This window comes from Chrysemys picta, chromosome 9 (assembly GCF_011386835.1).
Source record: "Chrysemys picta bellii isolate R12L10 chromosome 9, ASM1138683v2, whole genome shotgun sequence".
Taxonomy (NCBI): Eukaryota; Metazoa; Chordata; order Testudines; family Emydidae; genus Chrysemys; species Chrysemys picta.
Window position 1 is genome coordinate 68,420,343 of NC_088799.1, and position 17,571 is coordinate 68,437,913.

Genomic DNA, 17,571 nt, shown 5'->3' on the forward strand with positions numbered 1-17,571 from the left:
GATACCTGAAAACTGCTATCATGTCCCCTCTCAGTCTTCTCTTTTCCAAACTAAACAATGATGTAATGGAGGAAAAGAGAAATGCAGTTTAGGAAATGAAGAATGGTAAGGCAGTGGGACCCGATGAAGTGATAGCAGATCTGGTGAAAGACTTGAATGAAAGAGGCATAAAATGGATGAAATAAAATTGATTAAAGCCATGTGGCAAGACAAGAAAATCCCCGAAAACTGGTGCAAGTCTCTCCTGGTTCCCATATGTAAGAATAACTACCAAGGAATTAAACTATTTTAACCTGGGATAAAGATACTGGAACATATTCTGGACCCTAGGCTTAGGAGAATGGTGAAACCCCTCCATGAACAAGAGCAGTCCAGCTTTAGGAAACAATGAGGAACTACGGATGCCATGTCTAATTAGGTAAAGATACCAATAAGATATCTTCTGGGCTTTTATAGGCCTAAAAAAGGCATATGATTAAGTGGACAGAAGGACTGTCGCATCAGTGCCAAGGAAACGTGGAGTGCCTGAGAATCTAAAAACTATGGTGATTGCCTCTATATATCAGAGATCTGAACATATTTTGGAATGACAAGTCTCTGAACTGAAAGTCAGACCACACCAGAAGATGTGCTGTTTATTATATTGACGGACTATGTCAGCAGGCAGATACCAGTGGGAAAAGGCAAGATGATGTTATATGCAGAAATATAGCAATAAGGGAACCCTCAAAAGGAAAAGGTTAACCAGTGAAACTGGTCTGGGATGAAGATGAGCATGACTAAGACTGAGGTCATGTGAGTCAACAGACATATCACAGGGAACCTGGGCACAGAGATTAGTGGAGTAAGACTAAACCAGACTGCCTAGTTCAAGTTCCTTGACTGCTAGGTCATAGCAAATGGCAAGACTGAACATGAAATACAATCCAGATTGGGGAGTGCTGTAAAAGCATGAAACATCATCTCAGGAGCAGAGTATGACAAGCATACGCCACTGAGACTAAAAGCCCAACTGTATAAAACAATGGTGTACCCAAACAATGTTGTATTGTGCAGAAGTATGGGCAATAAAGAGACGGCAGATTCAACACAGAGATGCTTGAAATGTCTTCACACCATGAGGAGTTACATGAAGAGACAGATTTCAAAATTAAAAGTGGAAGTCAAAATCCATGATGTGCCTGACAAAATCCAGGAAGCACCACTTCACTGGTTCAGGTACATGCAGAGGATGAACGAGGCAACCTGGTGAAGCTAGCATAGCAAGAGAGGGTGGTAGGAAAGAGATGCCCAAGCAGAATAGAGGAAAAGATGGATAGACTGCATCAAAGAAAGTGGTAAGCAAGTGGTGCCTCTGACAGATGAAGCTGCTTGAAAGATGACCCAACTCCAGTTGATGCAATAAGGAAAAGAAGAAGGTGGCCATCCTCATAACAAATGGAGTAACAAGCATGAAGATAATACTGCAAATGGAGGTCCCATCAGATTGGTAGGTACTACATTAAGATTCCAAGGTTTGGGGGGTGGTAGGAGGCTGACTATCAGAGAAAAACCTCTCAGAAGACCTTTAACAAACTTTTTGACTGAAAGGTGAGAAAACCTCTACGGTATTGAATTGGTGGATGTGCAAAAATAGTCCAATGAACATTAATAACCTTAAAAACATCTGGTTTGTTGCTAAGCTTATCTATCAAGATACTGAAGGATATGAGAGATTCAAGTCTGATGATGATGATGTTGGTAAGCCTGGGATGACAAATGCTTTTTCAAAATCACTTGTCTTAGTAGACTGCTCTGTATCAATATGCTTGCTACAAAGGGGAGGTGCTTCCAGCATCGTTTGACCCTTTATTGGCAACCCACAAGACTGGAGTTATGTTGCCCACTGAATAGTAATTGTGGCTGCCATCAAGCTTGATGCAGCATCAGCAGCATCAGTGGAGGCTTGTAGGGAGCTTAGCCATTAATTGACCCTGTATATACAAAGATTTAAATTCCTTTGAGTAACATTGCTCCACATAAGAATATTGTAACATATTAGAAGGGCCACTCAGTGAAGTTGAAGGATAGCTAATGAATAACTCCTCTTTTCTAAAAAAATATTTTTAGCTCCTACTCCTTTCGAGTACTTCTGAAGGACTGATGTTTTGACTACTCTTGTTCAGCACCACAACTAAACACCCTGGAGCAGATACATATGGAAATATCTGAAATCTGTCAAAGGAACTGAAAAGTCTTGTCTAAGTAAGTAATTATTTACAGAACCATAATAAAATATTCAAATGGAAAAAAGTGGAGATTGCTAACTAGGTCTGCTAGGTCATCAGGCGCCCTAAATACTCATGAGGGAGCAGGGGCTCAAAGTCATCAAGGGAGCAGATATGGTCAACTGACACTACTGCCTAAAGCACTCTGATCCCAAGTGCATGGGGTGCATGCATACCAGAAGCGTAACACATGTAAACAAGTTTCAAACCTCTGAAAACAAAAGAACTCTGGGTCAAGGTTAAGTGAGCGAAAAACAGGAAGAACAAAAGGTAGATAATGATCTATTGCCAGTTAAGTTAACAATTAAGACTCATTAAGATAACCTGTAAACTAGCCTGAACTGATTACTCCTTTGAGGTTTACTTTGAATGTGGCTGATGAGTGAAGAATGATGCAATGGTAACCAACAAATCAAGGGGTTGAAAGAGATTGGAATACCTGACTAAAACAAGAAACCGCCTCTGAAGTTTGCAGATAATACCAAGCTGCGAGAGGTTGTTTGGAGGATAGGATTTAAATTCAAAATAATCTGGCCAAACTGGAGAAATGGTCTGAAGTAAATAGGATAAAATTCAATAAGGACAAATGCAAAGTACTCCACTTAGGAAGGAACAATCAGTTGCACACATACAAAATGGGAAATACTGGCCCAGGAAGGAGTACTGCAGAAAGGGATCTGTCCTACTTCAGCCAATCGCTCAGACAAACAAGTTTGGCTAAAATTTGTTTACCGCCCGTTCCTTGTTTACAATGTCACCTGAAAGTGAGAACAGGCGTTCACATGGCACTGTTGTAAGTGGCGCCGCAAGATATTTATGTGCCACATGCACTAAAGACTCATATGTCCCTTCATGCTTCAACCACCATTCCAGGGGACATACGTCCATGCTGATGACGGGTTCTGCTCAATAATGATCCAGAGCAGACAGATACATATTCATTTTCATCATCTGAATCAGATCCACCAGCAGACTGATTTTCTTTTTTGGTGGTTCGGGTTCTGTAGTTTCCGTATCTGAGTATTGCTCTTTTAAAATCTTCTGAAAGCATGTTCCACACTTCGTCCCTCTCAGATTTTGGAAGGCACTTCAGATTATTAAACCCTGGGTCAAGGGCTGAAATCTCAAATTGGTTTCTTTGCGTTTTGACAAATCTGCTGTGAAAGTGTTCTTAAAACGAACATGTGCTGGGTCATCATCCGAGACTGCTATGACATGAAATATATGGCAGAATGCAGGTAAAACAGAACAGGAGACACACAATTCTCCCCCAAAGAGGTCAGTCACAAATGTAATTAACACTTTTTTTTTTTTAACGAGCATCATCAGCACAGAAGCATGTCCTCTGGAATGGTGGCCAAAGAATGAAGGGGCATACAAATGTTTAGCATATCTGACACGTATATCTTGCAACGCAGGCTACAGAAGTGCCATGCGAACACCTGTTCTCACTTTCGAGTGACATTGTAAACAAGAAGTGGGCAGCATTATCTCCTGCAAATTTTAACCAGATTTGTTTGTCTGAGTGATTGGCTGAAGTAGGGTTGAGTGGACTTGTGGGCTCTAAAGTTTTACATTGTTTTATTTTTGGATGCAGTTATTTTTTTGTACATAATTCTACATTTGTAAGTTCAACTTTCATGATAAAGAGATTGCAGTACAGTACTTGTATTAGGTGAATTGAAAAACACTAATTCTTTTGTTTTTACAGTTCAAATATTTGTAATAAAAATAAATATAAAATGATCAGTGTACACTTTGTATTCTGTGTTGTAACTGAAATCAATATATTTGAAAATGTAGAAAACATCCAAAAATATTTTATAAATTTAAATTGGTATTCTATTGTTTAACAGTGCGATTAATCGAGATTAATTTTTTGAGTTAATCCTGTGAGTTAACTGCGATTAATTGACAGCCCTGTTTATTTAATGTTCTTTAAGAGTTCTGTAACTTATATGGATAGATGGAGGAGTGGAATGACATCTTTGTGGATTTTTCTATTGGATCCTCCTTCCCTGAAGGATGCTAACAGAACTATAAGCATCTTGATAAATGACTGTGGCAAGTATTACAGTATAGGATCTTATATTGTTACAAACATTCATATTCAGAATGAAAGATCTTTCTCTCTGTTGGCTCAACTGCAATGTGAAATTAAGTTTCCTTGAGATTTATAGATGATACTATCAACACCTGGAAGACACCTTTAGAGATGCATTTAAGAATCTTCATTTTCAAGCTAAACTTTTAAATTCAAATGAGGGTCAAGGTTGCTTCCTTCATATGGCTCCTCTGCATTAGAGCCAAAGAAAGGAAACAAATCTATATTCCATTCCGTTCAAAGTGGCAAGATCTGGAAGGGACAAGTTCATTGCTTAAACTGAAGTTTCTCAACAAGCCTATACATACATACATACATACATACACACTTGACTTTTTCTGTAGAATTTCAGAAATTGAGTAGCTATTTTTTGCCACTTCCAATATTCATCTGGTGATTAACATAGATGGAGCAGTCATGGATCTCTGGTCAAATTCTCCTCAGGGTCACCGAGACTATTAAATCTTCTTGTAGGGCACTGGTCCTCACTTCTGCTGTAATTGCTTGCCTCACAGGCCTGAAAAGACTGCTTCCTTCTGTAAAGGTGTTGGTATAAAATAATAAATTTTTCTAAGGCCAGAAGGGATATATATTCTAGTCTGAACTCCTGTATACCACAGGCCACTAAATTTCTCTCATGACAACAGGCCACTGAATTTCACCCAGTGGTATTCTCTCCAACTTCCTCGTTGAAGAGAGATTGCTAGCTTGCCAGATGAAGACTACCTCCACTCCAGCTATTTGTTCCCCAAATAAATCTTCACCCAACATTTTGGAAGTTGTCAACGGCTGCTTGTCCTGGAACTTAGCCACATATGGCAACTGGAAACAGAGTTGCAAGCCACAGCTTTGACAGAATGCATACAACATAAAGGCAACTGAGACAAAAGGCTTCTGACAGAAAAGTTTTGTGCAGTGTGGTTCCAGCCTTGACCCATTTAAGCTTATGCTGGCCGCTAAGGTCATGGTGTACAATTATCCACTCCATGATGGCTGTGGTGAAATATATAGAGATCACACTGCCCATAGTGCTTCAGAAGAGTAATTTCTTTTCAAGGTCAAACCATCCCTCCTCAAAGTCTTTTGGTTGATATTCCTCCTTGCTGTGAATACCAATGTTTGACTAGAGCAGACACTGCTGTACCACTTTCAGTCAAGAGACTAGATCTGACTTGGTGGCATGCAAGAGCATCTGGGTTTGTTTATTTAGCTTCTTTGTTTCACATAAGCCTTCCAATCTCATCTCACCACCTCTGGTATTTCAAGCTCCAGCTTCAGCTGGAGGGGAATAACCATCAAACACAAACTAAGCCACTGAAAACTTGAATGGCTGGACCACTACCTGTTAAACTTATCACTATCCTTTCTCACTTTATACCAAGTTAGTGGAGGGAAACTAGACACACTATATATGAAACCTGCAATGTCACCATCAAAGGACTATTTACCAACTTCTCTAAAGAAAGCAATATTCCAGCTGGTTCTCACAAAAAGTAACATTTGATGTGGACAATCTCCTCCTACACTTCCTACCCAAACTGTATCACCACATATGCAGAATCCAAGAAGTGGCATTTACCAACACTGGCAGTCAATGACATGGTGCAGCTGATGCACTTACAAGATGCTAGTGGATGTTATAACAAGGGATTCAATCATTTATCTTCAACAGGATCAGAGAACTGCAATACACAGACATTACTGATGCAAGAAGGATCAGTACTCTTTTCTTCCCTACTCTACGAGAAATCTTGGAGAAGCAGAGATACCCCACAAGCTCCATGACTAGAAACATACCAATGACACCACGCTGTCTCTTTCAGCAAATGGCATCAAATCTGCATGAGATGAGCCACCAAAAAAGCAGCTAGCCCTATTGAACTCAAGGAAGATTGAAGTAATGCTGGTAGGACAGGAGTTGGCCAAGGCACTGACCTCTTCTTTCATCAAAGGCATTTACTCTTATTCAAGATACTATGAAGTCCCAGGGTCTTATTGAACTCATCACTACCCACATAGTAACTAAATTCAGAGACATAAACTTCATTTTGCCAGCGCTATTCCCTTCCATCTCAAAGATTCAGCCACTGTGATGTGTTTATTTCTCACCTGCAGAGGGAACTATGAGAAATCATTATATGGGGCTGATACAGTTTTAGAATTTGTTGGGAAACTGTCTGTCAAAACTCAAAAAAATAAAAAATGAATATTTAACCCTCTTCACAGTATGGCCAGAAAAAGCAAAATGTACCTCAAACTTCTTCAGTGGAGCAGCTTAAAGAACAAAAAACTAGAGTATATTTAATATTATTTTTTAACTAAAAAAAAAAGTTAGAAAAACTGAGTGGCTTCCTTCAGTTATCCACCTGAACAAAAAAAGAAAGATTAAAAATTAGAGGTATAAAAATCAGATATCATCTTGAACTTGAGTGTGATAACAGAAGCTGCAGATCGAAGTTCTTGATTAACCCAAGAGAGAAAAGTGAACAGTGGTCCAAAACCTGAAAACTTAGAAATCTACATGCTCTGTTACTGGTGCTCAGAGTAATGCAGGTACTGGATAACCACTGTGGCAAGAGAATCAGTAATGCAGCTACATCAAGTCCTGCTGCCAGTGTTAGAAGCAGCAGGACACTGCACCTGTATCCACTAACACTGCACAGGCTGCACTTCCAAAAGTAATAGCAGCAGAAACCCAAAGCATGGCAGGCCACCATCCAACAACCACATCGCTGGGCTCATTCCTACCCCCAAGAGTAAAACTTTTGTTTGCCACCCCCACCCTTTTTTTTTTTTTTTTTTTAATGTAGCCATTGTTTCCGAACTAGCAGCTGTAAGGATTCAAACCCTAATTCAGCATTCCAAGGCCATATGTATCCAAATGAAGGTACTTATGATTGTACTCAGTGTTAACCAGATGTATCCTGGCTGTCAATTTCTGGAACACCACATAGAACGAAGTTCTTTTAATGTGGTGGAGGGCACCTGGTACACACTCTCCCTTTTCGGATACAGTGAAGTAGTACTGTGCTGCGCTGCCATCGTAATGCAACACCTGAACCAGCTGAAGCATACCAAGAGATTAAAGTTCATAAAGTACAATAAAAAAAATTACATGATTTTAGATAAAAGGCATCTCATCCTCATACAGTATTCCATTACTAATAGAAAACAGTACAACAAGAAAGCAGACACATGTATGCTATGATGCCCTGCTGTTAAAAATAGTTTGCATCTTCATACTAGGAATATTTGCATTGTAATATCTGTCCTCACCAAGATAAGACAGTGTTTAAATGGCTGACTGATTTTGTTCTTCTGATTTTAAAAAAATTAATAAAATTGGAGAGGGGCTCAAGGCAAGCAGGAGAACTGGGATTCTACAGAACTGTAGAAATAATTTTAAATGGAAAGCAGATCTATGACTATCTGCTTTCAAAATTATATATATTGAAGTTCATTTGACAAATGGTAAGCTCATTTTCTGCATAATGAAAATTAAGTCTGTTAGGACTGTCAGAGTAATTGACCAATTCATTTCTGGTAGTGTTATGCTGATATGCAAAAGCAAGAAAGTAAGATTCCTAAAGCAACTCTGTTAACTTGTTTTTTGTTTTTTTGGCTGCATAATCTGTTATTGTGTTCAGAATAAAATTATTAAGAACTACTAAAATATTACCAGGTCCTAAATACAAGTAAAGAATACCTAAAATATTAGGCAGGAAGTAAAATGAAAATGGATTTGGCAGGTGGGTCATTATTGGCAGTGTGATTTCTCACTCACCTTTTCATTTATCTGAGATTTGAATGAAGCATTAAAATTCAACAGGGCTGCCTCAGACAGGTTTACTTTTGTTTTATAACATTGCCGTGAGGTTAATAATAATAATTACTTTAATTTCTGTGGTTAACATGTGGAAACAACTTACTGGCAATATTTTCTTCAGTCCACAGCGTAGGAATTCATTTCTCAAGTGTATCCTAAAATCAAGATCTTCTGGAGAAGTGACAAGGGCATTTATAAACTGCATGCAGGCCACCTGTAATTAGAAAAATTAAGTTACTAAAAATCTCTCTCTCAGCGCATACACATGGTTTACATACAAGCAAATAAATCCTTTCTGCCTTTAAATATTTAAAAACTTTCTAATCAAATATAGTGGCATAAAGCAAAGAACAACAAAGACGTTTCTCATCATATTGTCCAGTTAAAATCCAGTACTACTTAATAATTTTACAAAGGCTGAAATAATTTTGTTTACAAGTGTAACGAATGTGCAAGGACTGCCATCTGAACAGACAAACATTGAAAGGTTCATCTGATTTTAAGCTTAACACTTTTATGAATCTTTGAGGAGAAGTTTACAGTTTCTGGTTTTTATTTTTTGTTTGCATGCCTGTATGATTTAAAATTAATTCCTTGATAAAGATAATGAGATTTGGCTTTTTCCCCAGTGAATAACTATTGTTTTTGAAAGAAGTTCTCTCTGTGATGTATTTAGGGAACATTTCAACAAGATTTCAATTTATACTAGAGGTTTATATATATATACACATATACACACACACACACACAATTCATGTTATGCACTGTTATATATATATATATATATATATATTACAGTGCATAACATGAATTGTATTATCTGCTAAAATTTAGAACAAATTTGTCATTTACTATAATTTAATGAAGCTTCTATAAATAAGTTTAATGAAATTTTAAACAAAGACAACAAATAACCCTGCACCTTTTTGCCTGATCTACATGCTGTATCCATAATGTAGCCAAGTATACAAACATTTTGTTCACTGGGTACGTTGTTTTGTTTCATTTGGTTTTAACTAAATATGATAGCCATTTTTATATCTATAAATTAAATCAGAAGAGCAAAAAATTCATCCTATTAAAAGCAAGTGTGATGGTCCTATGCAACACTTTAGGCTACCCCTAAATATGTTCTTCATATATAGATAAGTCACTGATGTTTATAAGCAGATTCATTATGTTTCATTCCTATTATAATGGTTAAACAACTATGCTAAACAGGTCCATGCAATAGCAAATTTGTTCCATTTGCTTACATAAAGTACTATGATCATTATATAGAATTATACTGCTAATGAAGGTTTCAGGTTTTGTTTCTGATAATGATATCCATGCTGGAGGACTTGCTTCATCTTCCCAGTATTTTTGCGATAACTGGAGATTAGAAGACAAATCAACAAAAAGCTAATTGCCAGGTGTCTTTTGCATTACTCCTGCATAGCATTTTGGAAAACGCCTGAAGTCTCAAGCTACTGACTTTCAGTTTAATTGAACAGCTGTGCATTTTAATTGATTTATTTTAAAAACAGGCAGACAATAATGTAATGCCAAAAGTGCTGATACACATTAAGACTGCAAGGGGACTCCTGGGAAATTTCAGGTTTGGTGAAAGATGTTAACGGCAAGTAAAAGCAGAACCAACATAAAAATCAATAGTAGCCAGGGAAAAAAAATAAGCAACCGATGAAAAATACCCTTTCAATTTTAATTACTTTCACCGTTTAGTTTTAATCAAACACCTTAAGGAGTGTGTTACATTTGTACCGAAAAGCACAGAAAAGGTTGTACTGAAAAGGTTGGAGCAGTGCAACCTTCTATACAGCTGTAGAAAGCGGATAGAGGCTATGGATACTGTACAAGCCCATAACTACATTATCATTGTGTTTGCTTGAGTGATCCTTGTTATGTTACAACTATGACATGACTGAACAAGCCAAAGTACATGTCCAATCGGAAATTAATAGAGAGAAAAGGTGCCATCTGCTATGATTGTTTCTGCCAGAAGAAATTCTGGCTTAATGGCTTGTGTTAGTACATTACAAGTAAAGAACATTTTTGTCAGAAACAAGTTAATGAGTCTTGCAGTTCTACCTTTGCTCAAGTGTATATATTTGGATCAAAGAGATAATAAAAATGGGGGAAAAAAACCTATAAAATGGACTTCTTTTGTAACAACATCTGTATGATTGACTGTAGTACAAGGATATTATCATATCATAATATTCTATGATAGAAGATATTCATTTGATAGACAATGCATTAATGCATTACAGAATATTCAAGTAATGAAACTAGATGGGTTTCTCCAGCTGGCAAAATAAAATTCTTATTAATAATAAATAATAAAACATGTACCTGGGGATATTAAGAGAGATTAACCACAAAGAAAAAAGTGTATAAAGGAAATATTGATTTAACTATTTTAATTTAGATACTTTTCTGTTCTCAGACATGGCCACCAATACATTATAAACTGCTATCTAAACTGAATTATCTCACCTATAGTCTACCACGAAAACCATAAAGGTAGAGATCATATACTTATATGTTTAGTTATCATGAGGGCAAGCAAAAGATGGCTACAAGACTTTTCTTCCTGTTTTACAATTTAGCCTGCTTAATGGTAAAAGATGGATGTAAATATGCCAATCTGAATGGATTCCAGTAAAATGAAGACTTTTGTGTTTCCTAAATTTAAAAATAAATAAATAAAAATCAATAAATAACTTCCTTCCCTCCTTCCCCACAAATTCTACTTTGGCACATGGGTTCTCAACTCATGGCCATTTTTCCCCCAAAAGTAAAATTTAAGTTAATTTAACTACATTTGAGTTGTAGAAAGGAAAAAACCAACAACATGTAATTTGTAGTACTTTGCATCCACTTTGTCTTTATAAAAATACCTTTTTAGAGTAAAACAAAAAATAGGGTTTTTTTTATTTGAAGTTATAAAACACTGCCCTGGGGTGTCCAAGTGTATGAAGAGGGGAAAGAAGTGTTTTAAATTAATGTGTGTCTTAAACTTTAATAAAAAGTTCAAGGCACATTAAGGTGCCAGGAGAAACAAATCAAAATAATGAAGTTCACATTAGGCACTAAATCCCCAATACATGAACATAACAGAATCAATACAACATTCTATTTACGTGTGATCTTAAAATATTTAAATGAATTCTCTTGCATGATTCTGAACATATTAATATTCTTCCCATGTAAAAAGATGTTACATTACTTTTAAAAACGCATGTTTTAACTTCTGACAACAAAAACATCTAGGATATCGATATGCAAAATATCTAAAAAACATAATTGATGTTACGGTTTTGAGCACCGCGAATATTCTTTTATTCAGCAAGGAAACAGGATGGCCTTGCAGCATGACATTGACCTTCAAAGATCATAATCTTACTTTCATACTACTGTAGAACTAGCTTTTCATATTGTTCTGTAAAGATTACAAAAGGTATCTTTGTCATAGGGCCTTATCCTTTCAGTGGAAAGGTCATACAATCAATTATTATCTTACTCACAAAAGATATTATAGGACTTGACTTCATCCCTCTGTCATGATTCAGAGCTAACACACAATGTGGGCAAAATCCCCCACTCAACAGATACACTAGATGGACCTCTCCAGGGATTTTGACTTTTAACCTATACATCGCCAAAGGTTATTCAGTTACTAAACTGGTATTTTTCTTCATAATCACAAACTTGGCTGACAAAGATCCATAATGATTTATACCACAGCTATACAAATGCCATTGACCTTCTGTGTTATGCGTATACATATATAGAATAAAAGCTTTAACACAAAAGTAGATGGATCTTGTATACCTAACACTGCTTTCAAAATAGCTAAGGAAATTCTCGGCTTTCAAGAGTCATTTTTAATTACTAAATGTATTGAACCATTCAAATAAAAACATATCTATGGATTTCTATCAAGATTCATAATCATAGCATCTAAGCACTGGTAAGATTTTCCAAAATTAACTACATATTCATCACCCTAGAAAGGCACAAAACATTTTGACATCAGTTGCAATTTATAAATTGGTTCATTCTACTTAGTGAATATATCCATCGTACATGATACTGTACATGATACTTGACAATCCTGAAGCAGTAAAAGTGTAGTTTGATGGTTTTCCGGGTGACAGGGGAAAGCAACTTTTGTAATAGTGGATATTTTTATTTATCTATTTAAATATACTAAGACAATCATCTACTCCCCAATTTAGTGATACTCCAACTGGCTGAGGAACGGTGAAGGCATCTTGCCATCAGCACCTTTCTGAACATTGGTAAGAAGTGGTCACGTAAAGTTTTGTTAAGTGAGCGATCCAGATACCCATTCCAAGGATTTTCTTTTAGTTAAGGCTAAAAAGTCACAACAGAAGCTAAATTCTTCAAAGCTGTATGAGCACAAACCTGGCCTGTTCTCTTCAACAGTGGCTGCACTGAAATCACTTCATGTCTTTCATATATCTTATTTTCTTCTTAGGCATTTGCTCGGAAATCCCAATCCAGAACTTTGGACAAAATTGCTAAGCTATGAAGCAGCTGTTTTTATATTTCCATGCCCTGTATTTCAAAGACTTAAAAAAATTCCCAAACCAGTATTGCATGTCTTGGGTCAGAGAGCAACTCTGCATATAAAGTAGCAATTAGCTATATTAGCAATGGCTAATAACATTGAGCAGATGAACTTCACATGGAGTTGGATGGTGGAAGAATATGGTATCCTGTAGACAGCCATCCTGCAAGTCTATGGAATCAGGATTGGATGAAATGCTTTCAGCTTCTACATATATTTAATCCTAAAACCCATTTTACGGTACTGTATAATATATATCACAGTATCTAAAGCAGTAGTTGTGACAGACATGAATCTGCTATGTAATAATCTAGAAATACTGATGTATAATTTTCTCAACACTAATGGGTTAATGGGGCTTTGCTGCACAAACTATTTGTCTAGCTTAACAGGGGACTGTTGGGGAAATCAACAGGAAAGCAAAACATGACTAAATAAGCAGCCTCCCAAAAAAAACATTTTGGCAATAAAAAGATAATGGGGTAAGCTATTAGTTTCAAGGATCCTACATCCTGTCTCCAATGAAGGTGCAAGCTTTGTTTTGCCAATGCTGAGAGCTAACACTGCAAGGCCTGGTCTAAGAATTGGAGAATTACACCATTCGACCCTAAGAGAGAGGAGTACTTAAGGCCTGAAATCTAACTGGTGGTACAAATGGAGTCACAACAGGTCAGAGGTGCACCTAGAAATTGTGACACAGTGCTAAAAGTATTTTCTATGGATAAAGAAAGGGAGAAGTGTGATTAATAGGACGTTAAATATGTAATGAAAAATGGAAATAGACTTTTCATATACGGCAGGCACTGTAACTTCTAAAATTTTGTTGTTACTTGAGTGTTGTTCAGGAAACCAGCTGGTCCTTGAAAAACAGAGTAGACCGTAATTTTTAATGGAAAATTCTCTCCTAATGGACTTAAACCACTGTGTCCAGCAAGCCAGCATGAACACAACTATAGCAGGAAAGGAGTGGCCAGGGAATACATGACCTATTATGGATCTACCACAGCCCTTCCAATTATGACTAACGCTATGCTTTAGTCATGGGTATTTTTAGTAAAAGTCATGGACAGGTCACAGGCAGTAAACAAAAATTCATGGTCCGTGACCTGTCTATGACTTATACCAGGGGTCCGCAACCTTTCAGAAGTGGTGTGCCGAGTCTTCATTTATTTACTCTAATTTAAGGATTCGGGTGCCAGTCATACATTTTAACATTTTTAGAAGATCTCCTTCTATAAGTCTATAATATATAACTAAACTATTGTTGTATGTAAAATAAATAAGGTTTTTAAAATGTTTAAGAAGCTTCATTTAAAATTAAATTAAAATGCAAAGCCCCCGGGACCAGTGGCCAGGAACCGGGTAGTGTGAGTACCACTGAAAATCAGCTCGTGTACCGCCTTTGGCACGTGTGCCATAGGTTGCCTACCGCTGACTTATACTATGCACCCCTAACTAAAACTTGGATCGGTGGGCCAGGAGTGTTCTGTGGTTGTGGTCCAGGTCACCGCAGATGCTGGGGGGGAAGCAGCTGGCGGTATGTGCCCCGGGATCTCTGCTGGTGCTGGGAGCAGGGGTCCCAGGGGATGGTGGGGCTGGCAGGCTCCCTACCCAGCTCTGCATGTCCCTGCGGTTCCTAGGGGGAGGCAAGGCCAAGGGGGCTCTGCGCACTTCCTCCCGCCACGAGCTCCAGCTCCACAGCTCCCATTGGCCGGGAACAGCAGCCAATAGGAGCTGCAGGAAGCAATGCCTATGGGCAGGGGCAGCACGCAGAGCCCACTGCCCCCTCTGCCTAGGAGCTGCAGGGACATATTGGCCGCTTCCGGGAAGCCCCCCAAGTTAAGCATCACCACGCACCCCAACTCCCTGCCCCAGCCCCGAGCCCTCTCCCTCACTCAAACTGCCCCAGAAGCAGTCAATGTAGCTGGCCCAAGGGAGCCAGCCACACCGACCACTGCAGAAGTCACAGAGGTCATGGAAAGTAACGGAATCAGTGACTTCTGTGACCTCCGTGACAGACACAAAGCCTTAATTATGACTAGATGAACATTTTACAAGTTTAAACAAGAAATGAATTTCCAATGTAATAAACAAGCAAGAAGAGGGGAGGGACAGGGACCAACAGGCATCATTTATTCACAATGAAGAGTAAAAAGGGCACAGCTGTTTGTCCTTTTTCCAGATTTAATTAGTATATGAAAGTCAAAAGATTCTGGGATTTTCCTTCCCCAACTTTATAACGTGTGTTGGTTCATACAAGAGTCTAGGTGTTTAAAATGCCTCTGTTAAATTTTTTCTATAATCTCTAGAAAAATAAATTGTTTATACAACTATGTGTGTGGTATAGTGGATAAGGCACTGGACTGGGACTCTGGAGACCTTGGTTCTCTTTTTGGCTCAGCCACTGGCCTGCTGATAAGTAACTTCACATGTCCGTGCCTCAGATTCCCAATCTGTAATACGGGGAGAAGGAGCCTCATCTCCTTTGTAAAGTGCTTATCTACTGATGAGAAGTGTTATATAAGATGTAAGCATTTCACACACAAATAAAATATTTTGTGCCTTTATATGGTGCTCAGACTTTGAAGTATTTACTTAGTCAATACACCCATTGACTTCAATTTACTATCTCTATATAAAAAAGGAGACTCAGATTTCTAACACAAGTGAACCACTACCATTCATTCTAGCTAATTATCTAATATTTCTTTTGAAGTTATTTTATTTTTAAGCAACAAGCAACAAGCAAACACACACAAAAATTGTTTTCAGCATATCTATTGGTAGATAGGAGATATACCATGCCAAAATCCAAAATCAGCCAGTAATACTGGGGTCAACATTCCCCAGAATTTTCCAAGATTGCCTTTATTACTGAGACTGTTAATCAAGCAATGTCTAATACAACCAATTAATTATTGTATGTCTGCAAGGCTCTTCAAATATTTCCACTGAATTGAAGTCTTCTTGATTTTGTATTCATAGATGCTAACTGCTGGAAACCAGTTTCCACTGAGTTTGTCTACCTAATTACCCCAACAATATTTTTTTCTTTTATTGAAATATATAAAGGCACAAATTTACATAGCAAAACAATTAAAAGATGCTAACACAGTTGAGCTGATTTCATTTTGTTACCATTTTCGATTATATTTAGACATCTGACAATTAGATCATGTTCAAGATACAACAAACCCACCTGCAACTGCAAAGCTTCATGGTTCTCCAATCCTTGCACAACTGGAGAAAAACGTTCTCTGTTATTTCTCTCAGCTGCAGTCGTTATAGCTTCTAAAAGTTTGTCCAGACTGAGAGAGAGAGAGAGAGAGAGAGAGTGTGTGAGTGAGAGGGGAATTCATAGGTAGTTTACCAGAGAGCTTACCTACTTTCAGGCTTCCCCTTTCAATATCGATCTAATCACTTGCAGACCACACAAGAATGTAATAAATTGTACGCTAGATCTTCCACATGAGGTATTAAAACCAAAGCTTCAAATGACTTCAGAATGCCTAAGCTACTTCAAAATGAAAATTCAATCACAGTATCTGGGAAATCTGTTAAGAGTTTTGTTTTGTTTTTTAATTAGTCTTCTTGGTTAAAAATCAATCATACAAGTTCAGAGAAAAACTTAATATTTTGCATCCTTTGCCATTTAAATACTAGTGTCACCTTTGACTGGACACCAGCATCAACACTGGATATGTACATATATTGCTTGTTATTTAGCTGTTCACTAGGACTCATCTAAACCTAAATACGTTTTTATTTACAAGACTTAGGCCCTTACCATATAATTATTTGATACGGGACCTTATCAAAGGCATTTTAAAAATTAAAAGTAAATTATTGGGTCCATTTGGTCACCTTTATCTACTCTCTCATTAATTTTTCTACCAGATTAAATTTACTGCCATAAAAACCATAATGGTTTGACCCATATGTATGCAGGAGCTCTTCTACTCTATTCTTACATTGCCTGTCAATTTCTCTGGAACTGAGAACTGGCTCACCAGCCAATAACTCAGTGTCTCAATCACGGCAATTTGAAGTTTTGCAGCACACAAGGATTTTCCGTGGTTTTCACTCACACATGAAATGCTATATATTGCAATAGAAGCAAACTATTCAACAGCTCAAATTTGTCATGATCCGGATAAAGTCAAAGGTGGATTATAAAGAACCATGCTCTGAAAATCTATCTTACCCCAAAATCATTTTGAGTCTCTCAGTAAATGGTGTCAGTGTCAATATTTTAGTATGAAGGATATAATTCCAATATATAAACTATTCCAACTGACTTATCAAAACATTGATTCTGTCCATTTAAATAGGTAATGCATTTCTTTTCACCTAAACTAAAAACAGTATAACAGAAGAGGAAAATTCCATGCCTCTGGACCCATCAGAAGGAGACCCTGGAAGAATTCCACCATGATTTCAACAGCTTCCACTCCACCATCAACCTCAGCCTGGACCAATCTACACGAGAGGTCCACTTCCTAGACACCACAGTACAAATAAGCGATGGCCACATTAACACCACCCTATACCGAAAACCCACCGACCGCTACGCCTACCTTCATGCTTCCAGCTTCCACCCCGGACACACCACACGATCCATCGTCTACAGCCAAACGCTAAGGTACAACCGAATCTGCTCCAACCCCTCAGTCAGAGACCAACACATACAAGATCTTCACCAAGCATTCTCAAAACTACAATACCCACATAAGGAAATAAAGGAACAAATCAACAGAGCCATACGTGTACCCAG

The 17,571-nt window shown here is 37.7% G+C and overlaps 1 protein-coding gene across 13 annotated transcripts in view; it reads right to left on the bottom strand.

Annotated features, from left to right (window-relative positions):
* DIAPH2 (diaphanous related formin 2) overlaps positions 1-17,571 on the bottom strand; it is a 906,188-nt gene that overhangs the window by 682,930 nt on the left and 205,687 nt on the right. For all 13 annotated transcript variants that reach the window (XR_010590414.1, XR_010590415.1, XM_065557222.1 and 10 more), the window contains 2 exons: positions 15,997-16,105; positions 8,301-8,411 (listed from right to left, as the gene is read on the bottom strand). Coding sequence is in view for 11 of the 13 variants with exons in the window: in XM_065557222.1 (XP_065413294.1) it covers positions 8,301-8,411; positions 15,997-16,105 (220 nt within the window). In the remaining 2 variants the exon portion in view is untranslated. The remainder of the gene's footprint in view (positions 1-8,300; positions 8,412-15,996; positions 16,106-17,571) is intronic.